Source organism: Nannospalax galili, unplaced genomic scaffold (assembly GCF_000622305.1).
Source record: "Nannospalax galili isolate Female #2095 unplaced genomic scaffold, S.galili_v1.0 scaffold1657, whole genome shotgun sequence".
Classification (NCBI taxonomy): Eukaryota; Metazoa; Chordata; class Mammalia; order Rodentia; family Spalacidae; genus Nannospalax; species Nannospalax galili.
In genome coordinates this window covers 100,470-124,744 of record NW_008339532.1, presented here as the reverse complement: position 1 = coordinate 124,744, position 24,275 = coordinate 100,470, and the positions used below count along the sequence as shown (strand labels likewise).

Below are 24,275 nucleotides of genomic sequence, written 5' to 3'. Positions count from 1 at the left end.
ATCTGTTCATAAAACAAAAGGTTGGATTAGTCACTCCTGATCCTGCCAGCTTTACGTCCCTGAGATTTTTGGAGCCTGACTTGGGTGTGGGCAACCCAGTGGTATGGTAGGGCAACCCTACAAGTTCGTGAGAGCCAATTATTAAGTTCTCAGGAATTTACAGGGTAATTTGAATTGGCTATAGTGGGAATGTTTGTACCACAGGAATGGACAAGCACTACAACTAGGCCTTCCCCCCACTGGAGTTGAGATCTACCCTCATCTGACACCCACATTTAGACAGATACATTTTCTACCTTCAACATTAGTAATAACAATTGTGGGATAAGAATGACAGGTCTCAGGGCTGGAGAGATGGCTCAGTGGTTAAAAGCACTGGCTGCTCTTGGCAGAAGACCTGGGTTTGAATCCCAGCACCCACATGGCAGCTAAAACTTCAGTTCCAGGGTATTTGACCCCCTCTCTGACTTCTGTGGGCATTGCATGACATGGGTGCACACTCACATACATGCAGGCAATACACGCATACACATAAAATAAAAATAATAAAAAATTTCTAAAAAAAAAAATGACAAGCCTCGCCAGGGATACCACAGAGCCCCAGTCACAGTCTGCCCTAGCACTGTCACTCCCATAGGCTCAGGCATGCACAGGGCAGTGGGCAGAGCAACTGTGGCCTGCCAATTCCCCAGCTGTTCTCATACACAGAGGCAGGGAGAGTTGTGGTTAAGGTACTCAGTCTCACTTTTAGAGGTGGGATGGCCTTCTGCTTAGGTCATTCTGTGTAGCTTTAGCCACGTCCCTTTCTATGCTGGAGCTCAGTTTTCTTATCTTTCAAAGAGGGACAATCCTGCCCTGATACAGCGGTTTCATGGGTTAAATGAGAACACCACGAGATGCATTCAAAGCCAGTAGAAGGTGCCTGGTACAGAAGAGGTAATCAGTAAATGTTAGACAAGGCTGTTATCATACCCTCAGACACACACTCCCCACCCATTTGCACCTGTGGTTTAGTGTGTCCATTGATTGACTCTTGCCGCAAAGGGCTCCATAAATGGTTGAGGACATAAATGGAACCACGCAGCTCGGTTTTTCCAGCTTTTATGAAAATTAATAACATTAATAGCATAGACATACACATATACACACATCACTATGTACATAAGTCATTAAGTTATTAATTAGTCTCTGTATAAAACGTTTCTACATTAGTGTTCCGAGCTAGGCCGGACCAGTCCTTGGCATATTCACAGTAGCAGCCCTAGGGCTTGACCCAGAGGGTGGGCTGTGGGGAGGCAGAGGCTACAGAGCGGCCAGCCCTTCAGTGAGCAAGATGTCCTGGGCCGCTCCCCTCCAGTCCTTGATCCCCGTCTTGGCACAGGAAGAATGGCTGTTTAGCGCATGGGCTAACGGATCCCAGTGCCTCATGTGCCCCAGGCCCTCTGTGTGGTGGCTTCAGGAAGCACAGCAGATCCTAGAGAATGCTGGCCAGCTCTGTGGAGTCTGTGTCTGAGCAGCCGGAACTGCTGGCTTCGTCTCTGTCAGAGTCAGAGAAGATAGGGTGAAGGAAGCAGCCTTACCCTCCTCCGCTGCTACCTGCCTCCTGCCTCGGGAATCCTGGCCTGGAGTCCAAGCCATCTGTCAGTCTTGTCTAAACCACAGGACAGTTTGCTCATTCCCACTGTTGACCCAGAAACTGCAGGTTGCTGTTCTTGCTGTATGAAGGGCACCACAAACCTCAGAGCCTCACTGGCCAGGTGGCCGACATGGTGGCATAACTCATTCTACCCTGCCCTATCATCTCTGGCCACGCCCGAAGGCCTGTGTGCCAGAAAGGCAGCAGAGTGCAGGCTGTACCTCGAATATGGGCCAGGGCTCAAAGCTTTATCCATACTTCCTGACTAAACCCCAGTTTCTTCATCTGTAGAAATCCTATGAATCTTGCCATGGGGGTGGCTCTAATCTCAGCACTCAGGAGGAGCCAGAAAGATCAAGAGCTCAAGGTCAGCCTCAGCTGCAGAGTAAGTATGAGACCAACTTTGGCTACATGAGACCCTGTCTCAAAAAAAAAAAAGGCCTGGGCATGGTGGCACATGCCTTTAATCCCAGCACTCAGGAGGCAGAGACAGGTGGACCTCTGTGAATTTGATGGCAGCCTGGTTTATATATCGAGTTCTAGTACTGCCACGGCTACATAGTGAGCACCTATCTCAAAACACACACACACAAAAAAACATTAAAAAATAGCTGGGTGTGGTGGCGCATGCCTTTAATCCCAGCACTTGGGAGGCAGAGGCAGGAGGATCTTTGTGAGTTCAAGGCCAGCCTGGTCTACATAGTGAGTTCAGGTCAGCTGGGGCTACAAGGAGACCCTGTCTCAAAAAAAAAATAAAATGAAATTAAAATAAAAAATTAAATCTCAGATGCCTAGGGTCAGCTTGTTGGGAGATGATGTTGATAATCAAAGCACGTTCCTGAACACAAGCTCCTTCGGGAGAGTTTTTCTCTTTTTCTCCCACAATGCTGGCACGTGGTAGGAAATCAGGAAGTGTGTGGTATTTAGTGAATGCATGTGAGAGCAGTCAATGAAATGTCTAGCTTGTAGCTAAGCATTGGAACTATTTGGATTTATCCGCTAGTGGTACAAGTTGAGATCTTAGATGGGTAAACCACGCCCAGCTCTCACCGAAGAGCCTGCAGGGCCTTCTTATTCTGCCGTCGCTTCTCTTCATTGATGGGATACAGCTTGAAAAGCAGTAGACCCAGCAGGATGAGGACGATGGGAGCCATGGTCACCAGCATCTTCAGTGTAAACTTGACCTGTGCTGGCTGGGAGCAGCCCTGTGTCTGGTACCCAGCAAAGCTGTGGGACCCAGTGGGCAGAGGAGGTGAGGATGGGGTGCTTCAACTCTGCCCCTGCCCCCAGTCTTACCCCAGACTCCTGCCCAACTCACTGCAGACTGAGAGTAGAAATACCCAATGAGACTCCAGAGGCAAACTTGGTGAAGAAGACATAGAAAGAGAAGAAGATGGGCTCAGTGCCAGGGGTGTGGGGCTGCTTCAGGTGGAAGTCATCGATGACGTCAGGCAACATGGACCTGTGCAGAGTGGGTGGTAGAAGCCATGAGTATCCTCTACCTACCCACCAGGCTCCTTCTGGGAGCTTGACGTGACATGGTATACAGTTCAGTGAGGGGATGGCCCTTCATGTGATTAAGAACAAGTCCCATCCATCAAAATGAGTCCAATTTTAGATGCTCTGCTTAGCAGCTGAAGCTAGGGGTGAATTTGGAGCAGATCTACCCTATCCTAGATCCACAGAAAGACCTGCAGGAGGAGAAGTCACCCAAGAAATCTCCCCGGCTGCGGGGGGCGCGTGGTAGGCTGGTGACTTTACGCAGTGAGCCTGCATATACCTACCAGGGTAGTAAGAAGGCAGCTGCTACACTGATACCGGCTGCTATGGCCACCACATAAGTGATGATAAGATTACTCTTCATGATAGCCACCAAGATGAGAAAAGGAACCGCTGACTAGGAAAGAGTACAGGAAGATGGGTCAGCTGGGAGGCCCTCCTTGTAACCCCCGACTCGACCCAAGCTCTACCCCTTGGACCCCACTCACTGAGATCCCAACATATACAGCTGTCTTCTTGCCAAACCGGGTTAGGAACCATTGCCAGATGGGGATGGTAAATGTGGCCGAAAGCTGTGGGTGGACAAAAGAAGTGGGTTATTGCTTCAGAGTCCCTTCTACCCTTCCCAAGCCCCCAGAAATGCTCTCAGGCTACCATGGGAAGTGAGGAAGTTAACAGGCATGTCTGCTGGCTCCCAGGGGAGCTGAGTAAGCAGTCCTATCTTTTCACACCTCTGAGTGCAGAGTTGCCGAGTTGTTGGCACCCCCATCTTTGCCATTGCTATATTCACTAATCATCCAACCTCAAATTTTTCCTTCATAATCCTTCCCAAGTAATTGTAGGCAATGTCTAAGAAAACATTTTGGGCATCCTCCCTCGTCCTTTCATGATTAGGGACCAGCCAGAAGTTATTCTCTGACTGTCCAAAGAACCATCCCACATCTACGCTACACCAACCCACCTTCAGGTCCAAACTCACCATGATGGCCAGAAGTAGATTCTGGAACTCATTGCGGAAGCCCAAGGTATAGGTGCAAAACAAGGCAAAGTTTCCCTCCACCAGCTGGGGGATGGGGCAGGGCAGGACAAAGAAAAGAAAGGAAGTTATTTGGAGGCTCCAGAGACCTCTACTCACCCCACTCCCTTCCACCTGTCCCTCAGCTTCATCACAGTTCAAGTCCTCTCCAACCCCATTCCCATTATACCGCCTCTCAGGCCGAGCACCCCAGGCCCTCCACTCACCATGAAAGCCAGGGAGGTGAAGAGGAAGCCGGCAATGAGCTTGACATATGGGCCATGACTCATGACTAGTCGAAGGCCCCGGAAGAAAGACATTGACTCAGCCTGCTGGGCCTCGTAGGGTTCTGAGGACCAGAGAGGATAATGAGAGCAGAAAAGCATCTCAAAGCCTGAGGGCCAGAGAGGGACAGCTGCCCCTGGGCTGTCCCTTTCCCACGTCCTTCTCACCTCTCTGTTCTCGCACACCTAGTGTCAGGATGACCGCACAGACAACGTAGATGGAGGCGATGACCCCTGCTGCCAGCAGGTATGCATTTTGCTATGACATACAGAGACACGGTCAGTCTGATCTCATCCCAGTAGCCCCACTCCACGATTTCAGGCCAGGCCCTTCTCCTGTGGGGGCCACACTGTCTCCATCTGTGAACCAGGAGGGTCATCCTGGCCTGCTGTTGCTTCTCAAAGCTGGGCCAAGTTCAGGTGTACAGAATGTTACATAGCCAGGCTATGAAGCGTGTAAACCCACAGTTCAAGTCTTTCCCAATCTCTAAAAGTCACTGGAACCCTGGGCAAATTACTCAAATTCTCCGGGCTTCAGTTTACTTGTCTATAAAGTGGGTGTAACATATGTGCTGATATTTACTTTTATCAAAAGCCCAGAAATCATGGCCTGGCATGTGGTGCACATCTTTAATCTCAGCACCTGGGAGGCAGAGGCAGGTGGATCTCTGTGAGTTCAAAAGCCAGCCTGGTCTACATAGTGAGTTCCAGGCTAGCTGGAGCTAGAGGGAGACCCTGTTTCAAAAAGACCAAAAAAAAAAAAAGGAAAAGAAAAAAAAAGAAAAGCCCAGTAATTAATAAATAGTAGTTACTATTATTACTTCAGGATGACTACAAAGCACTCCATCGTTCTCCCCCACAAATCTCTGCCCTGCCAGGGACCTCACCGTTTCTTTGAGGGAGGTGGTGCTATGTGTGCGATTGCCACTTTCTGAGGCCACTGCAGAGTCATTCTGGTCCTGGAGACAAGGCGCATTGGCTTGGCCCACAATTTGTCCTTGGATTGCTGTGCCTATCACTGTGCCAAGCACCTCCACAGTCATCCCTGGGCAGGAAAAGTTCTTTTTAGATGGGTCTCATGGTTTGTAGGCTTAAGAGGAAGGTCAGTTGGATGGAACCCCAGCTCTTAGCTCCAAGGGAGCTGAGTTAGGGAATAGGACAGATGACACCTTAGCCTACAACTCACAGCCTTGCTCTGTGTGATCTTCAGGTTAGTTCCTGTACATATCTGGGTCTCACTTGAGCAATAAAGGGATTGAGTTATCTTTAACATGGTTGCATAGGCTGGAGATGTAGCTCAAGGATTACGTGACTGCTTAGCAGACAAGAAGCTCTGGATTCAAGCCCCACCATCACCAAAAAAAGAAATGGTTTCACCCCCACACCCACGAGCAGAGCAAAGAGCTGGGTCCACAAGGGACAAAGTATAACAGGGGGTCCTGGGAACAGAGAGGCCTAGGGTTCCCTGTGGGCAGAGCCAGGCTGATAGGGAAGGGACTTACTATAGGCAGTGGCGGAGTCCCGTTCACTCTGTTCTGTGCTGATGAACATGGTGAGCGCTGAGTAGGGGACATGGAAACACTGGTGTGGAAGAGAGGCTCTTAGCAGGTTGGATGGATGGAGAGACATGCAGAGAGACCCCAGGGATTGCCCTTTCCCCTGGCCCCACATATAGCAAGGGGAGGAAGCCCACACTCACCGTGACCAGTGACTCAAAGAGGCAATAGAAAAACAGGTACCAAAGGAACCTGTGAGAACTTTCCCTCCCCTGTGGGAAGTCAGGCACGAACCAGATGAGGAAGTAGGCGATGATAGCCAGAGGAGTAGAGAAGATAATCCTGAGGGAAGGAAGGTCTGATTGGGGGCTAGAGAACCCCAGGAGCCCACCCCATCCCTAGTCCAGATCTGAGTCACAGGGCACCAGTCCATGGAGAAGAAAGTACTCCTCTGAATCCTCCCAGCCTAGAACCTCTGAGGAAGAGACTGGCAGTCATGCCCGGAAGGACTGACTAAGGTCAGAGAGCAAGAACCATGGGAAGGTCAGATCCTGAGCATCAATAAGAGCTCCAGGGCAAGGAAGAGTCAGTCCCAGCACCTGTGGTCTCATACACACACACACACAGGGATGATGGAGTGGGGTCAGAGAGGCAAACTTTTTTTTGGTCTTTTTGAGACAGGGTCTCTCTATAGCCCCAGCTGACCTGGAATTCACCATGTAGACCAGGCTGGCCTCAATCTCACAGAGATCCTCCTGCCTGTGCTGGGATTAAAGGCATGTACCATTACTCATCCAGAGAGGCCAACTTTGAGTGAAGGAAGATAAAGAGGCCATGTGAGAATGCTGGACCTAGTCACAGAATTATGGGGATGGGGGACAAATGTCTGTGGTCTACATGTGAGTCCCACCTACCATAAGTGGTTGTTTCTCAGGATGGACTGACTTTGCAACATCAGCACAGGAATGCAGTGGAGTGTGAAGGTTAAGAGGAAGACTTTGGGCCAGTGAGATGGCTCAGTGGGTAAAGGGGCCCTTGCTGCTAAGCCTGATGACTGAGATTGATTCCTGGAACCTACACGGTAAAAGGGGGGTACTGACTCCTTCAAGTTGTCCTCTGACTCCATGGTACATACAGGTATAGACACACACACTGAAGAAATAAATGTTTGAAAAAAAAAAAAAAAAGGCCTTATAAGTTAACATTTTTGGGATCCGTGATTAACTATAAAAACTTAAATCTTAGCCAGGCATGGTGGCACATGCCTTTAATCCCAGCACTCAGGAGGCAGAGGCAGGAGAATCTCTGTGACTTCAAGGCCAGCTTGGTCTACATAGTGAGTTCCAGGCCAGCTGGGGCTACAGGGAGACCCTGTCTCAAAAAAGACAAGACAAAAAAAAAAAAACAAAAAAACAAAACTTAAGTCTCGAGCCCAGTATGATGGCACATGCCTTTAGTCCCAGCACTTGGGAGTTAGATCTCTGTGAGATCGAGACCAGCCTAGTCTACATAAAGAGTTTCAGGCCAGCTGAAACTTTTTGAGTTTTTGTCTCAAAAAGACCAAAATAAATAAACAAAAACCTTAGTCTCAGGGGCCAGAGAGATGACTCAGTGGTTAAGGGCACTTGTTGCTCTTACAGAGGGCCCAGGTTCAGTTCTTAGCACCCACATAGCAGCTAACAACTATCCTGATCTGTAGTTCCAGGAGATCTGACACCTCCTGGCCTCTGCAGGCACTGCATGCACATGGTGAACTTACATACATGCAGGCAAAACACTTATATACATAAAAACAAATAAATCAAAATGTAAAAACAGAGTCTTGGGCAAGTTATTTAACTCTCTGAAACTCATTTCCCCATGTAAAGGTAAGAATAAAAAAAAATAATACGTTGGGCTGGAGAGATGGCTCAGCAGTTAAGAGCACTGGCTGCTCTTGCAGAAGACCTAGGTTCAATTCTCAGCTCCCATATGGCAGCTAACAACTATGCAACTCCAGTTCCAGGGATCCAATAGCCTCTTCTGTCCTCTGGGGGAACTGCATGACACAGGTGCACTTACATACATGCAAACAATACATGCATACACATAAAATAAATAATAAAAAAAATATGGGCTGGAGAGATGGCTCAGTGGTTAAGAACACTGACTGTCTTGCAGAAGACCTGAGTTCGAATCCCAGCATCCACATGGCAGCTAACAACTGTCGGTAACTCCAGTTCCAGGGGATCTGACAGCCTCTTGCCAGGTGTGGTGGCGCACACCTTTTAATCCCAGCACTTGGGAGGCAGAGGCAGGCAGATCTCTGTGAGCTCAAGGCTAGCCTGGTCTACATAGTGAGTTCCAGGACAGCTGGGGCTACAGGAAGACCCTGTCTCAAAAAGACCAAAAAAAAAAAAAAAAAAACATGGCCTATATTTAACATTTACCCAAATATTTATTAAGCACCAGTTAGTTATAGGCTGGGTGCTATTCTAACTGCTGAAAATGTATTAGTGAACAAAAAGACAAAAACACCATTGCCCTTATAGAACTTACATTCTAGTTGTTATTTAAAAAATTAAATTACATTATTTAAAAAATTAAATTACATTTATGATTTAGCCTTAAAAATGAAAATCTGACAAATGCCACATCGTGGATGAACCCTGAGGAATGGCTAAATGAAATAAGACTGTCCCTAAAAGATAGATATCATACAATTTAACATCTAAGAGGCCATCCAATCCTCAGAGTCAACTTCACAGAAACAGAATGAGGATGGTGAGACCAGCAAGATGGCTCAGCTGGGAAAGGAGCTTGTTGCTAAGCCCAACAACCTGAGTTAATTCCAGGAATCCATAAGGCGGAAGGAGAGAACTGACTCCCAAAAACTGTCCTCTGACCTACATACACACACACACACACACACATTGTGGCACACCCTCCCCTGCCAATAAAAATAAATGGTAAAAAGAAAAAAAAAGGAAGGTGGGATGGTGAATGGCATAGAAGCGGGGCCTGGAGTTTAATGGGCTCATATGAAAAAGCACCAGGGAGGGAAGGTGGTAATGAGCACACAAAGATGTGAACACACTCAATGCTACTTTACTGGACACTTAGAAAAAAATGGTTACAATAAGTTGGGCATGGCAGCCCAGGCCTGTAGTCCCAGCATTCAGAAGAAGAGGGAGGAATATCATGAGTTCAAGGCCAACCTAGATTATGCAAAACGAAGGGCTGTGCTGGGTGCAGGTGGTACATGCCTGTAACCTTAGCACTTAGGAGGCAGAGGAGGAGGATCAGAAATTCAAAATCAGCTTGGACTACTTGAGACCCTGTCTCAACAAGACCAGGGCTGTAGAGTGCTTGCCTGACCAGCGAAAGGGCCTGGATTTAAATTCTAACACAAATTAAATAAATAAATAAATAAATAGTAATTGCTATATCTACTTTGCAGTTTTTTAAACGATTTTATTTATTTAAAGTAAGTGTACCAGAGTCATGCAATGCCCTTGGAGGTCAGAAGAGTGTTGTCGGATCCCCTGGAACTGGAGTTATGGACAGTTGTTAGCTGCTATGTAGGTACTGGGATTCAAACCTGGGTCTTCTGCAAGAACAATCAGTGTTCTTAACCACTGAGCCATCTCTCCAACCCCCTATTTCTAAATTTTATATGTATGAGTGTTTTGCTTGCATATACATGTGGTAAGTGCACCATATGTGTGACTGATACCTGTGGAGGCCAGAAGGGGGGATTGGATGCCCTGGAACTTGAGTTAAGGATGCATGTTAGCTGCCATGTAGGTCCTGGAACATGAACCTGGGTCCTCTGAAAGTGCAGTTAAGTGCTCTTAACTGTTGAGCCATTTCTCCAGCCCCTTGCCCTGGTTTTTTAAAACAGATAAGATGTTAAAAGGTGTCAAGTGTTATGGAGAAGAGAAAGAAGACAGGCTAGAAGGAATTAGAAGTGAGAAGGGGGTGCAATTCACAGCTGGCTGGTTAGCTAGGCCTCACTGAGAAGGCAATAACTAGATGAAGACTTGGATGCAGTCAGGGAGGTCTGAGCTCCCAAGGGTGGGCCCAGTCATGGAACAGTCAGTGCAAAGGTCCTTAGGCAGGAGTATGCTGGCAGAGATGAAGAACAGCAGGGCCTGTGGGGCTGGAATACAGTGAGCAAGGGAGATGGAATTAGGAGATAAGATGCAGAGAAAATGGGATCGCTGACAGGCCACTATAAGGACTTCTGTTTCACAGGGTTGAAGTAGGCTTGAGTCTTAAAGCAGTTGACAGGAAAATGTTGAACAGTACTTGGACAAAATGTTTGCTGTGATCATATCAGGAAGGCCCAGCATGAGAGGTGGCCTATGGGAACCACTACAGGCCATGGCCAGGAGGCTGTGGATATCTGGAAATCAACCTCAGGTCCAGCCTGCTACATCTCAGCCTCTCTGTGTGACCCTGCTGACAGGGTCTCACAAGTGGCCTTAGGAACTCCAGGGAAAATGACTGTCAGCATCTTTCTGGTTTGAAGGTGTGTGGCTTAGTACAGGAGGTGTCCTAAGGCCTGGAACTAGAATGGGCTACAGGATTAAGAGTTAAGGAACCCTGATAGGCCCAGCCTCCCCCTATACTTCCAGAGTGATGCCCAGTCTCCAGGCTTGAGGAGGTATAACCCAGGATGTCATGAACACAGGAGTCCCTCAGGCCATGAGCCATCTAGTGTGTGTGGACCCATACACAGACACTCGCTACCCAGAAAGCACCCTGGGGGTTCCTCAGCAACTCCCACCCCAGAGTGGCTGCCACACCTACTCAATAAGAATCCTTAGATCTTTTTTCCCCGGGGGAGGCTTTGCTGCCCCCCCCTCCCTCCCCCGGCCCCAAGAATCTCCTCAGAGAACAGGGCTCCTCCTCAGCCTTCCTCAAACACTCTATCCTCTGCTACAGGCAGCTGAACAACGATGCTGGCCCAGGAACCCAATGTGACTGGGAGTAACCCAGAGCTGCAGTGCATCAGGCAGCTGCTTCCCATTGGCTAGGCCTCATGAGGAGATGTGGCAGCAAGGCCCCGCCTTCCACCGGCTGCCAGGAGGCACAGGGCCAAGTCTCACAGACTGAGGCTCAGGACTCCCTGAGCAGTTTGCCCAGGTAAAGGAGGCTGTCCTGCCCCCTAGCCCTGAAGCCTGGATCAAAGGCTCAAAGCTGGGACTTTGCCAAGGGCTAGCAGGATTGGGATGGGTGGGGGGCCTCGTGGGAAAGGAAACCGTGGGGGTGCTGGGGCTGCTGAAGGAGCTTTGAAAGGCCGGAGACCAGGTATGGGCGCCCCTGGGGCAGGAAGGCGCCCACTTAAGCTTGGATGGGCTGGAGATGAAAGGGGCATACCTCCCCCCCACCCCTGAAGCAGGATGTCCTGGAGGGAACCAGAGCCCAGGCTTGGCCTGTCTTGTGTGTCTCCTTCACTGTCTGATCTACAGAAACTGCACCCCCGCCTCCTTGCCCCACAGCTTGAGGCTGAATAACACTGAAGGAAAATATAGTTCACTCAAGGTATTGGAGATGATGGATCTGCAAGTCCATTCTCAGTTTTGTCCCCTACCTCTGCCCTACCACCAGCCACCCTGAAAGAATGCCAAACAGTGTACCAATATCTGCTAGGCACTGTTCTGAGTACTTAAAATCCTCATCATGACCCTGTGAGAAGTTCCTTACTTCCATTTTACTTATGGCTTGGAGATGTTGACTGACTTGCTCAAGATTGCACAGCTTTAAGTAGTGAAGCTGCCATTCAAACCCAGGCAGACCTACCTTTGCCACTATGGACGTGATGAGTGGAGAAAGTAAGGATTCCAGCTTCACCAAGGGGAGTAAGTGGACCTTGGGGAGCCATGAAGCCTGGGATTGAGGGAAGTTAACCAGTACAGTACTTTGGCCAGCCTGAAAGTGAACTGACTAGGTATCCCAGTGTCCATATCTGGAGCAGCTGAGGCCTCAGTTCAGGGCTTCAATACCTTTCAGTTTTTATGTCATCCTTTTTCTGCAACTCCTAGTCTGGGACAGGAGATGAAAGGACAAGCAGCAGATATACCAATGCCTGGCCTTTTGCACTTAGAAAGAGCATCTCCCACTTACCAGGGCATGAGACGGCCCAGACGGGTCCAGGAAGACTTGCTGATGCAGAAGCCCACCAGAGGATCAGTGAAAGCATCCCAGGCTCGGCCCACAAACAGAATAATGGAAGCAGAGAACGGGTGCACCTGCCATGGGGAAGAAGGGAAAGACATCCTTCATCCTTCCACTCAGCTCATCAGGGGTTTCCTCCCTGCAGCAGCCAGGCCTTTGAGACCTACCTGGCCTTAAACATCTTCACTCACCAAGCAAGGCTGGGGGTGTAGCTTGCCTAGCATGAATGAGGTCTTGGCTCAATTCCCCCACATTGTGAAAAACAATAATGATCACAGCATTCTCTGATAACTGTGTTATCAGAGTAAGACTGAGTCAAAGCTTTCTTGGATCTCTGTCCTCCCTTCTACTGTCCTTGAAAACATCCCATCAAACAGAATGAATCCAGAATCATTTTCATCCTTCCATCTCACAGCCCTAAGCCTCTGACCACCTGATACCAGAGCTAGCGTTTCCTGGGCAACCACAGTGAGCCTCAGTCTCCTCATCTGTGTACTAAGAGTTATGGGCTATGGTCTCTGTTTTACAAGGTCAAGCTTTATCTTGGATATGGAAGAAGGAATCTATACATGCTCTTTCTTTCTTTCATCTTCTCTCTCTCTCTCTCTTTTTTTTTTTTTTTTTTTGAGACAGAAGCTCATTTGTAGTTCTGGCTGGCCTGGAGCTTGGTATATAGACCAGGCTGGCCTTGAACTTGCAAGGATTCTCCTGCCTCTATCTTCCAAGTGCTGAGATTAAACATGCCTGCCTTTAAAAAGTGGCCTGTGGGGACCAGAGATGGCTTAGCAATTAAAGGCACTGGCTGCTCTTGCGGAGGACCCTGTCTCAGTTCCCTAGCACCTACATGGCATCTAACAACCATCTATGACTCCAGTTCCAGGGGATCCAATACCTACTTCTGACCTCCTGCACGACACAGGTGCACTTACATACATGCAGGCAACAACCTCATACACATAAAAATTAAAAACAAAATATTTTTAAAAATTAAAATTAAAAGTGGCCTGTCACTATTTACTCAAACAATCCCTTGCCTTCCAAACACTCTAGGTTCTAAATATAGATTCTCTGGCTTCAACCTCATTCATCAAAATCCTGATTTTTATTTGTTTGTTTTTGAGACAGGGTCCTAGGCTGGCTTTAAACCCTCTATTCTCCCGTCTCAGCCTCCTGAGTGCTGGGATTACAGGCATGTGCCACCATGCCTAGCTGTCAAAACCCTGCTGTGGAAAACTGGCAGCCTTTCTTGCATTGTAATCTCCCCAATGTGACCCCCACCCTACATTCACTCCACACACTACAAGCCCAATTTATACTTAACTGTAGGTTCCTCTTATCTATAGCCCCCTTGGGGCACACCTATGGGAATTGTTTGAAAACTAGCTACTGAATGAAGTCATCTGTCCTTTTTGAGGTTCAGTGTTCCACACCTGCTAATGGAAACAACTAAGATGTCTCACTTGCCCAGTCAGATGCTACATAGAAAAGAACCAGTGAGGGTACCGTGGTAGCCGTGGATATTTAGTCTCCCACTCTTTCATCCAGACAGAATAAATTCTCGGAATGCCAGGCTGCTGGCCAAGGCTTTTCAAAGTACACAGTAGCCCTGCCTCACCCAAACCACCCCTCCCTATCAGAGACCCCAAGTACTGGGGTCTCCCTACCCACCAAAATGCCACCACTCATCAGGTGAAGGTGAGGTATAGCTTCTCCACTAGCCTGGCAACATCCACTAAACCCTAAGCCAAGCCAGCTGACTGTTTTCCAGCCAGGGACATGGTGTGCCAGTCTCTTCTAAGAACAACGTCACCAACGGGTCCCATTCTCCCTCATAGCAGCCGCCTATTCCTCCAGGCTCTATTGCTCCTGCCAGGCAAGGAGGAGTTGCCAGGTCTGATTCCTGTAGTAGATAGACACCCCTCCTGGCCACTCTCTAACCACTGTGACCTGAGAGGCTCCCAAGGAGTGAGTTCTGGTCCTCTTTGACCACTGGGGAAAAGTGAGAGAACCTGCCCACTTGAGTCCCACCTTGGGATGCAGGAGGAACCCTGGAGAGCTCAGGCGACTCACCTTAGCCACATCCAACAGGTAGATCTGCAGGAAGAACCCCAGGGCACAGCCGGTGAGCTGGTAGGGGGCCCCCCCAACTGCATAGCAAAGCTTGTTGCAAATGGACAACTGCTGTTTCTTCTTTGGTTCCTTCTGGGAAGAGGCAGAAAGAATGAAAAAGGCCCAGGATCCTGGCCTCCAACCTAGAAGGTACCAGAGGCAAGCCAGCTCTGCCAGGAGGAACAGTCCTGCCTCACTCTGTTCCCACCCAGGAAAATCCCACTTCCCACAAAGGAAAGGTGTTCTATGTTCAGAGGAACCTGGACAAAAAGTAATCTGTACCCCAGAGGAAGTTGCCCTTAAACCACCCATTCCCTTCCCAGACTGAGGAAACTTATCAGTCCTCCATCTTTAAAGAACTCCCAGGGCCTCCGTCATTGCACCTTTTCAAGTTGCAGAGGGGCAGCATGTTCTAGCAGGGGACCTGTCTCCACCCAGCACTAGCTGCCACAACCTGAAAATCTTCTTGCTGCCAAGAGCTGCCTGAGCCCAGCCCAGACTCCTGTCCTGACGTGCAGAAGCCACGATCCACCTGCCTACTGGGTTTACAGCATTAAAGAGCTGGGGGGTGGGGGTGGGGGGCAGACCAACCAGCTGCAGACACAGCTGTTCCTTCCATCCAGTCCTAGAGCTCTCAGGTCCCTGTAGGCAGTCTTCAAGCTCCAGGCAAACCCATGAGCAGTCCTACCCTCATACACACACACACACACACACACACACACACACACACACACACACTCCTTCCAGCTCCTAGGGAACCTTGAAGGGGAGTGGAAAGGGCTCCAGGTGCAGGGCTCAGACCTCTCCCGGTGGAGCACTAGGGGGGCTGAGGTTGCCCAGGGAAAGTAGAGATTAGTCATACATGGTAACAGCATAATTGCTCACTCGCTCTTTCCAAGGATCAGTTAATAAAATTAAAAGGAAAAGGCGGGCACCTCCCATGTAGATATCTATTGTCAAAGATTCCTTCTTGGGGCTGCATGGTTTCAATGGGGTCGTTAAATAGTTCCACAGGGCTAGCTGGGGCCGGGACAGTGAGAGGGTTGAGAGTTCTGTGCACCAGACCCCTCACATTCATACAAACGCTGGCGGCATGCGGCTCCTTTAAGAGCAGAGCCCTTGTTCTTATGAATGAACTTGAGTGGCCCTCCTTGGAGTTGAGGCGTGAGAGTAGGCGGGTGGGGGTGGGAGCGCTGGGGGTGAGATGGGGGTGAGAGATTTCTGGAGTCTCCGGATCTAGGAAGGTAAGCCAGCGCGACTCAGCACAGAGGAACCCCGAGCAGCTAAGGAGAGCCCGGCACCACGTGGAGCAGCTGGTCCGGCTCCAGGCGGCTACCAAGAATGGGAATGAGCAGTGGGGGGCGCCCGCGCCTACCGAGTTTCCCCATCACTCTCGGGTCCTCAGCACCCTCGGGTCTCCTGTTTCCAGGCTTGACTGTGCCCGGCTACCCTCCAGTGTCCCAGAACCAGGCCTAATCTCCGACCCCGCGTACCCCCATCTTGGCCTGCCCACCCTCCAGCCCTCTTGCTTTCCACTCTGGGTGCTGCGTCCTCACCTTCACCTGGGCCGGTCGTTCACTGGCTTGGAGGATGCCGGTGGGGAGCAGCCCCGCCGCGGAGCCGCTCTCGGCGCCCTCTCCTTTGGCCATGACCCGCGGGCCACGCCGTCTAGGACCGGGACGCCGGGATGCTCCTCTGCCCCGCCGGCCCCCACTCTTCTCGCGCTCCCGTCGTTGCCGCCACGGTCACCCGGCACTTGGCAAACCCGGGACGCAGGCAAGGCAAACTCCCTTGTACGCCCCCTCCGCGCCTCTTAAAGGTTCGGCCCTGCCCTATTGGATCCAGACAATCCCTGAGCTCGGCGGCCCCGCCTCCAGCCAATCGCGGCACCCGCCGGCCCCACACGCCCAGGCGAGCCTTGTAGTTCAGCCACGTTCTCCCAGCCGGCATCCGGCTACGCGTGCTCCTCGCAGCCTAAGCCAGGCTGAGAAAAACACCTGACTCGCGCCAGGAAACTGAGGTTCAATACTGTAAGTGACCTGCTCGAGGTCCCCCAGAGTGAGTTCTCCCTGAGTGGAGCCTGCAAGCCCATGACTTCTGAATCCCTAGGCCTGAGAAAGATGGGGATTCAGAGGCCCGCTGTCCCATTTAAAATCTAGAGTCAGGTGGCCTCTCCCCTCCCCCAAGCCTGGAGACGCTGGGTTGCCACTCCCACTACCAGTGTCCTCCCTCCTCTATCAAAATCAGCCGGTTCCTCTTCTTGCTTTTGATATTTCAGGGTCCTTTCTCAATGGAACGGGAAAATTGAGCCAATCCAGTGGTTGCCCCTTCCGGCAGTTATAGAAAGCTCTCAAGTTATAGAAAGGAGCCGTGGCCACGGCCAGCCTTTTATGGATAGCTTCGTGCACGCTTAACATGATCTCATTGGGTGCTCACCAATTCCATCTGAGGGTCGTACTATTATTATCCCCATTTTACAGCCGAGGAAAGGGGGACTCAGAGAAGAGGAGCAGCTGTTATGACAGAATCAGGCCGGGAAGGTTTTGTCCAGTTCCCGAGGCTTTGCTCTTGTCTGCCCTTCTCTGTCCCTCAGCATAAATTAGAGAAAGCTGACCCCCCCGCCCCCCGACAAGACGCCCTGGGAGATGGGAGGCCCCAACTGGCCCTCTGGGTTGAAACAGTCAAGGAAATCTTTGAAAAAGAGAGTAACCCGGAGGAATGTGGTCCTTGAAAGACGATGGAAAGACATTAATCTGGAACGGAGGCTAGACACAGATGCCAGCAAAGAAGAGCCTTTTCTTCTCTCTGTGCTAGCGACACCCCAGTCTGCCCAGATCCTCAGCAGCCTGGGTGGAGTCCAGCTCTCCTTGGTCAGTAAGTTGCTGCTGGGACTCTCAGAGGCCACTGACCCCAAGTCCTGTGTTTTTCTGTGTCAGGCTCCTTTTTTCTTTCTTTAAATTCAAATTGTGGGGAAGAGAGGTTGAGGTCTGACTCCACCATGATGGCCACACCAAGCCCCCTGATGTTCCCTGGCAGATCTCATCTGGGCACATCACAGACAGAAGCAAGCCAAGTGAATGCCTTGAGAAAACAGCACTGGTCTGTCCTCACCATGAGCTGTGTGACACTGTCCTGTCCCTCTTCCTCCCTCTGGGCTTGATTTGGCTAAGATGTCCTCTGTGAACCTTTCCAGCCCTAACTTTACTCCTTGACTCACACCATTCCACAAGTCATCATTCTTTGAAAGTGAAAACTATTCACTTCCATATCCCACTAAACTAGCTTTCAGCCTGATTCATTGTAGGGACTTACATTGTAGAGAATATGTGTATAGTGAGTGAGTGTATAAGCACCAGAAGAACCCATTCAGAAAAGCCCCAGGTACCTTTGTGTACCAGTCATATGGTTGATCCTGGACAACTCCATTAACCTCCCTATATACAAAGTAGGACATTAACAGGACCTAACTAATGTGGTTTTTTAGGGAATAAGACAAGAAACTGCACAGGAAGCATTTAGCACAAGGGCTTGGGAGCTAAGGCTGGACTAGTCCCCTTCCTGGCCTGTTTCCAGTCTGTCAGTGTAGCAACGCAAGATTCCAGATATGGCCTGACCAAGCCAGCACAATAGGCCTATTATTTCCCCCAGTCTGGACACGACACATTGTTAATGCATCCTAAGACTGCTAGGCTTCAGAGTCTTTCTCTCCCGTGATTAGTTCCCATCAGGTTGTGGTTAACTAAATCATTCAGATCTTTTGCACTGGAGCTGGGGTCAAGTCAGGTTTCTCCCCCATCCTCTGCTTTGTGTAATGTCTTCAAGTTCACAGTAGAATAATGTGATCTTGCCTGTTGAAATTGTCTTGAATTCCAGCTCCATTGCCCACTGTTTTCTCTCACTCTAAATTTAGATCCAATTTGCCTCTTGCAGCTTTAGCTGTGTCCGTGTACAGGGCAGAACCCTGTAACACACCATAGAGATACTCATCCACCATCAGCTGCATCAGAGAGCTGCTAATACAACAGCTCCCAGTTACCAAAACTCACCATATACTGGCCAAGCACTGTGCTAAATGCTTTTGTGTCATATATGCTATGTCATTTACTTCTTATAGTACTTCTTATAGTACTAAGGGGGGGTGTTACCCCAATGCTTAAAAGAAGAGAATTGAGGATTAGGTTTTATAAACCCACTGCCAGGCCCCTTGTTCTGATGATGAACTTGGCCGTTATCCTCTAGTTATCTATAGTCCTGACTACATGATTCCATTAGTCCTTTTGGGCATTCCTTCTATCTCTTCATCCCCACACCACCAAGCCTGGACCCTAAGGAGCTTTGTTGAGGCTCTGGCAACCTCACTAATTCTATTAGCCTCAGGAACCTGGAGCAGGGACCTGGGCCCATTCTTCACGACCACTTCTGCCTATGGGGCAGACAGCTCGGTGGTGGGACTATCCTGGCCATTAGAGCCCTTTCTAGGACTGGCTCAGCCTCATAGCTAAGAAAAAATGAGCTTACGATCTCCCTGTGTTGCTCTGCACTTCTCTGTGTCCATACAAGCTGCCATTGGGTGTTTTTTATATGCCCTAGCATGCTCCCCAAGGAACCTCTGAATCCCCTGAGCTTCCTAGAAGTAGAGAAGCAGAGTTACTTACAAAGGTCTCAGTTGATACAGTGTTTGCCTTGCATGTACAAAGGCCCAGGGTTCAAGCCCCAGCACCTGACATGATGGTGCATGCCTTTTATCCTTGCACTTGGGAAGCTGAGGCAGGAGAATTGTTCAAGAGCTGGGAAGATACCTCAGTAGGTAAAAGGCTTACTGCACAAGCATGGTGACTTAAATTTGGATACTCAGCACCCATGTAAAAGCCTGGTAAGGCTGTACATGTCTGTAACCTCAGTGCTGGAGGGTGGAGGATCAGAGGCAGGCAGAGCCCAGGGACTTACTGGCCAGCCAGTCTAGTTGAAACAGCAAGCTCCAGGTTCCATGAGAGTCTCTCTCAAAATATAAGGTAGATGCTGGGTGTAGTGGCACACACCTTTAATCCCAGCACTCTGGAGGGAGAAGTAGGCAGATCTCTGTGAATTAGAGGCCAACCTGGTCCACATATACATAATGAGTTTCAGGGCTACATAGTAAGGCCCTGTCTCAAAAAAAAAAAAAAAAAAGCAGAAAGCAATAGAGGAAGACATCTATCAACCTCTGTCTTTCACACATGTACACATGGGTACACTCCCCTCACATGCAGGATTTGTTATTCTCAACACACACACACACACACACACACACACACACACACACACACATGAGTACACCTTTCTCATAGGGTTACCATGAAGATATGAAGATTAATTGGAATGCTTAAAACACTGCTTGAGGAGGCTGGAGAGATGACTCAGCAGTTAAGAGCACTGGCTGTTCTTGCAGAAGACTGAGGTTTGAATCCCAGCACCCACGTAGTGCCTAACGACCATCTGTAACTCCAGTTCCATGGGATCCAACACCCTCTTCTGTCCTCCTGGGGCATTGCACAACATGGGTGCAGGCAATACACTCATACTCATATTAATAAAAATTAATAAATAAAAAAATTTTAAAACCACTGTGCTAGGCGGGTGTGGTGGCACACACCTATAATCCCAGCACTCAGGAGGCAGAGGCAGGCAGATCTCTGTGAGTTTGAGGCCAGCCTGGTCTCCATAGTGAATCCAGGCCAGCTAGGGCTATAGGGAGACCCTGTCTCAAAAAGACCAAAAAACCCCACTGCACTTGATATACAGCAAACACTTTATAAAGTGGTTTGTTATTACTATTATTATCATTATTCATACCCTGGGCAAAACTTCACCAATTAAGGTCCTTTGGGCCAGAGGAGATAAAATTTGCTTGTAAATATTTGGGGGCTAGATCACACCTGGTGTCTCAAGATGGTATTTCTGGCCCAGTGGAATGCTGCCAGGGAAGATTACTAGCAGAAGCTACTGGGGAGTTGGTGCTTGCATGTTATTGCCAAGGGAAAGTATCTCTGAACACTGTTGTTGCCAGGTGGGGTAGTTTGCAATCTGTCTCCCATCCACTGATCTATAGCCCTTACCTGGCAGATATATGACCCTGACCTCTGGAGAAAAAGACCAAACTTGGCTCAGCAGTCACTGGCAAGTTTACATCCTGGGTGGTGATGCTCTAGGGAATGGCCAGATTGAAAAGGTAGGGACTGGGCAGGTCCTAGAGCAAGGGCTTCCTGGAATAGCTGCTGCAATAGGGATACCTCGACCTGTTCCCAATCTTATCCCTTTGTTTGCCTGTGGGTAGGAGGCAGGTAGAAAATTAGAAGGAGGGACCCTTGAGGGTCCCAAGAGAGGCTCTTTGGAGAGGAAGTATCTGAGGGCCCTTGAAGTCACTTGAGGCTGCCAGTTCCTGGAATATTAAGTTGGGCAACTGTGGATTAAGAGAGGTCTCAAGATTGATCCATCTGATCTCATGAAGCTATGGAACCACTCCACAGGAAAGCTCCTGATGGGTGACTTCTAAGTATGGAGAGTACACTGAGATTCCTTGGGAAAGCTGGTGCCCCTGATACTAACCAATGCCTCAGGGTCTTCTCATCCTGCACTCTCAAGGTCCTCTTCCCCAGAGACAGCCGTACTCCTACTGCTGAGATGTAAGAATGACGGAGTAACAGAAGCTGGAAGATGTCAGCCTTGGCTCACAGGGCCACACTATCTGAGACCATAGTACACCAGTGAGGAAGCCACAGCTGTTGGACCAAGCTACCAGGTGGCTTCAGGGCTTATGAGATCAGGTGAAGAGATTCTTGAGCAAGAGCCAAGAGTTTGTGTCAGGAGAGGGTGGGGATTAGTGCCAGAGTAATACCTGTCCCTTCCTGGCTGGTCAGGCCGCTGCCTTCCTCATGTTCACACCATGCTCCTGTAAGGAGGCCCTTGCCTTGCTTTGATGGCCTTGACCTGCTCAGAGTTGGAAGAGTCTAGCTCAGGTTAATTTGATAGGAACAGAACCTGTCTTGTCTCTGGAGTCCTTCCCCCTCTTTGGACTTCCTTTTTATCCATTTGAATAGACAGCATATTGGGCCATCCAGTGCTACATGATGGCTGCTGCTTCCCATCTCTACCGTGGCATGCCAGAACCTCTGACTTTTGGTCACTGGCTCCAGATTCTTCACAATAGTGCTGTGATCTCATTCATGCTGATTAAAGGTAAGAGATAACAACATAGCTGAAACCTAGTTAGGCTCATCAGGGCTCTGTGTCAGGCCACCTATGCGATTTGGGGCAGGTCACAACTTCTCTGAGCCTCATTTATCTGATCTGTACTTATGCCTCATAGTGTTATCCCAAGGATCTAGTGAGACAATGTATGTATACAAGACAAACCTTACAGGTAGCTCACAGCAAATGATAGTTTCTTTCCTTCATCCTGTCTATGATTGGCAGGCTATATGCCTTTGATTAATAAACACTGGGAAAGAAATATCTTACCATGTTTTGAACTGTAAAACTTAAAATAAGGGACCTTATAGGTGTTGGGTAGGGGTAGAGGTAGAGGTAGAAATGTGGGGCTGGGGATGTAGCATAGTTGGTACAAGATGCACAAGCATGAGAACCTGAGCTCAGATCCCCAGCATCCATGTAAAAAACTGGCACAGTCCTATAATCCCAGTGCTGGGGAAGCACAGACAGGAGGAACCTCAGGACTTGCTGGCCAGCCGGTCTAGCCAAATCAGTGAGCTCAGATTCAGTGAGAGACCCTGCCTCAAAAACTAAGGTGGACAGCTGGCAAGATGGCTCAGTGGGTAAAGGCATTTACCACTAAGTCTGACGACCTGAGTTTAATCCCTAGGACCTACATGCTGGAAAATGAGAACTGACTTCTGCAAGTTGTCTTCTGACTTCCACGTGTGTGTGCATGCACATAAACAAATAAATATAAAAATAAAAATAAGGTAGAAAGTGATAGAGGAAGACACCCAATATCAATTTCTGGCCTCTACATGTATGCACACACATGTGTACACATAAATGCACACACAACCATGTATACGTATACACACAAAAACATAATTTGGGTTGAAAATGTAACTCAGTTGGTAGAGTGCTCGCCTAGTATGTACAAAGTCCTGGGTTCAATCCCCAATACAGTGTAATTTGGGCGTGATGGTACATGCCAGTAATCTCAGAACTCAGGAAGTAGAGACAGGAGGAACAGAAATTCAAGGCATCCTTGGCTACATGCAAGTTCGAGGTCAGTCTAGGCTATATGAGACCCTGTCTCAAAAGCAAATGAGAGAGAGAGAGAGAGAAAACCTGGCTATTTTATCCTCATTTAAAATAATCTAGTATAGGCCGGACATGGTGGCACACGCCTTTAATCCCAGCATTTTCGAGGCAGAGGCAGGTGGATCTCTGTGAGTTCAATGACAGCCTGGTCTACATAGTGAGTTCCAGGCCAGCTGGGGCTAGAAGGAGACCCTGTCTCAAAAAGACCAAAAAAAAAAAAAACAAAAAAAACCCTAGTATAAGTATTCAATAAATGGTTGATGGATAAAGGATAAGTGAAGAGCTGGGCATGGTGGCACATACATGCAATTTCAGTACTAGGGAGGCAGAGGCAGAAGGATGAGGAGTTCAAGGCCATCCTTTGCCACACATTAATTTCAAATCCAACCTGGGCTACATGAGATTCTGCCTAAAAACCTCCCAGATCATTCCCCAAAGGAATCAACAGAAGGAGAAGTCTGCTGTAATAATCTTTCTTCTGTTTCTGGGTTTATGGTCTCAGTAAGACCCAGACTTTCTGATTTCCTTTCTGGAAGCAGTGAGACCAGACAAGAAAAAAAGCCTCGTTTTGCTTTGCTTGGTCTCTGTGTATTTTTTTTTTTTTTTTTTAAAGAGTCTCCTTGTAGCCCCAGCTGGCCTGGAACTTGCTATGTAGACCAGACTGGCCTCGATCTGACAGATTCACCTGCCTCTGCTTCCCAAGTGCTGGGATTAAAGGCATGCACCACAATACCTGGCTTTCTGCCTGGTCTCTGATTTCCCAGCAATGGATCTTCTAGACCAGAGCAAGGAGGACCACAGAACACTCACCCACTCTGGTTTCTGTCCTTCCCAAAGACCATCTCCTTGTCTCTTCCTGCCAGGAGTTGGGCTGGAATCTGTAATTCCTTCTCCTTGGTTTTCTGTCTTTGGCCTCTTCTTTGGGGGCGGAGACTAGAAAAAACATCAGTGAGCTTCTGTGCTCTGGGCTGCTTTAGAGTTCTGGGTCCCACTGACTGTTAAGTTGGACTCTTAGATCTGGAGCTAAGATAGGGGCTGGCCGCTGGCCTGGGTTCTAGGTATTTGGGTGGGTTCTGAGTGGACTCTGGACTGCTCTGGGCTCTAGCCTTTGGGTTTAGCTTTGGTCTCATTTCTAGTCCCTGAGCATTGGGCCTTCAGAGTACTAAGTTTTGGGTCTATGAGCTGAGTTAAGGTCCTGGGTTTAGACGTAAGTCCTGAGCCCTGACTGGACTTTGGGCCTGGTCCAAGTCATTCTCTGAGTTCTGCAAGTTGGGTTCTTGGCTCAGGACTTTGGACTAGTGTTGGACTGGCTTGGGCTTTGGGTTCTAAGCATTAGAATGTATATGAACATTGGGGTGGTTTTGAACTCTGGGCTCTGGGTTTAAGTTTAGGTGGACTTTGGGGCTTGGTTGGGTTCTAGATCTGAAATAGTCAATTGTGGTCTCTGCACTGCAGCATCTGTAGGATGGAGATGAGGTATCCTAGAAAGCTGTTGGAAGCCCCTTTACCCTATTCCTCCTCTTGGAAGCTCAGCATTGCCCCTCCTGGGAGAACAGGCCAAAAGATGCTGATAGGTTCCTTGAGTTGCTGGAGGGCTTCCTTGGCTGCAAGGAAGAAGTAGGAAGTGAAGAGTCTCAGGTGACCAGAAGCTGTCTTGCTTGTTAACAGGAACTTTTCACTGAGCAGAGAGAGAAAAGTCTCCCTCACAGCCCACAGCCGGGATGCTTGGAGGTCAGCAAGGCAAGGAGCCTTCACAGAGACTTTGCCCTGCCCTTCCC

General features: G+C 49.0%; 1 protein-coding gene across 2 annotated transcripts; it reads right to left on the bottom strand.

Moving 5' to 3' along the window:
- Positions 1-1,085: 1,085 nt before the first annotated feature.
- On the bottom strand, positions 1,086-15,992 carry Mfsd2a (major facilitator superfamily domain containing 2A). Of its 2 annotated transcripts, none has more exons than XM_008834268.3 (14): positions 15,759-15,992; positions 14,164-14,295; positions 12,043-12,167; positions 6,135-6,273; positions 5,938-6,016; positions 5,323-5,480; positions 4,604-4,694; positions 4,379-4,500; positions 4,116-4,199; positions 3,625-3,708; positions 3,421-3,533; positions 2,955-3,098; positions 2,687-2,863; positions 1,086-1,538 (listed from the first exon to the last, which is right to left on the bottom strand). In XM_008834268.3, the coding sequence occupies exons 1-14, from the start codon at positions 15,849-15,851 to the stop codon at positions 1,475-1,477; spliced, it is 1,605 nt and encodes a 534-aa protein (XP_008832490.1). In that variant the 5' UTR covers positions 15,852-15,992; the 3' UTR covers positions 1,086-1,474. The 2 variants fall into 2 exon arrangements, with proteins under 2 accessions (XP_008832490.1, XP_008832491.1); XM_008834269.3 differs by having other exon boundaries at positions 1,326-1,538; positions 14,164-14,292; positions 15,759-15,988.
- Between the last annotated feature and the right edge of the window lie 8,283 nt (positions 15,993-24,275).

What these genes read in the sequence shown, in the direction of transcription:
- Mfsd2a (XM_008834268.3), bottom strand. Translation starts at nt 15,851, where the DNA reads ATGGCCAAAGGAGAGGGCGCCGAGAGCGGCTCCGCGGCGGGGCTGCTC. An exon ending in CTGTATATGTTGGGATCTCA is followed by an intron (nt 3,534 to 3,624) that starts GTGAGTGGGGTC and finishes ACTCTTTCCTAG; the next exon opens with TCAGCGGTTCCTTTTCTCAT. An exon ending in GCTGCCTTCTTACTACCCTG is followed by an intron (nt 3,099 to 3,420) that starts GTAGGTATATGC and finishes CACTCTGCACAG; the next exon opens with GTCCATGTTGCCTGACGTCA.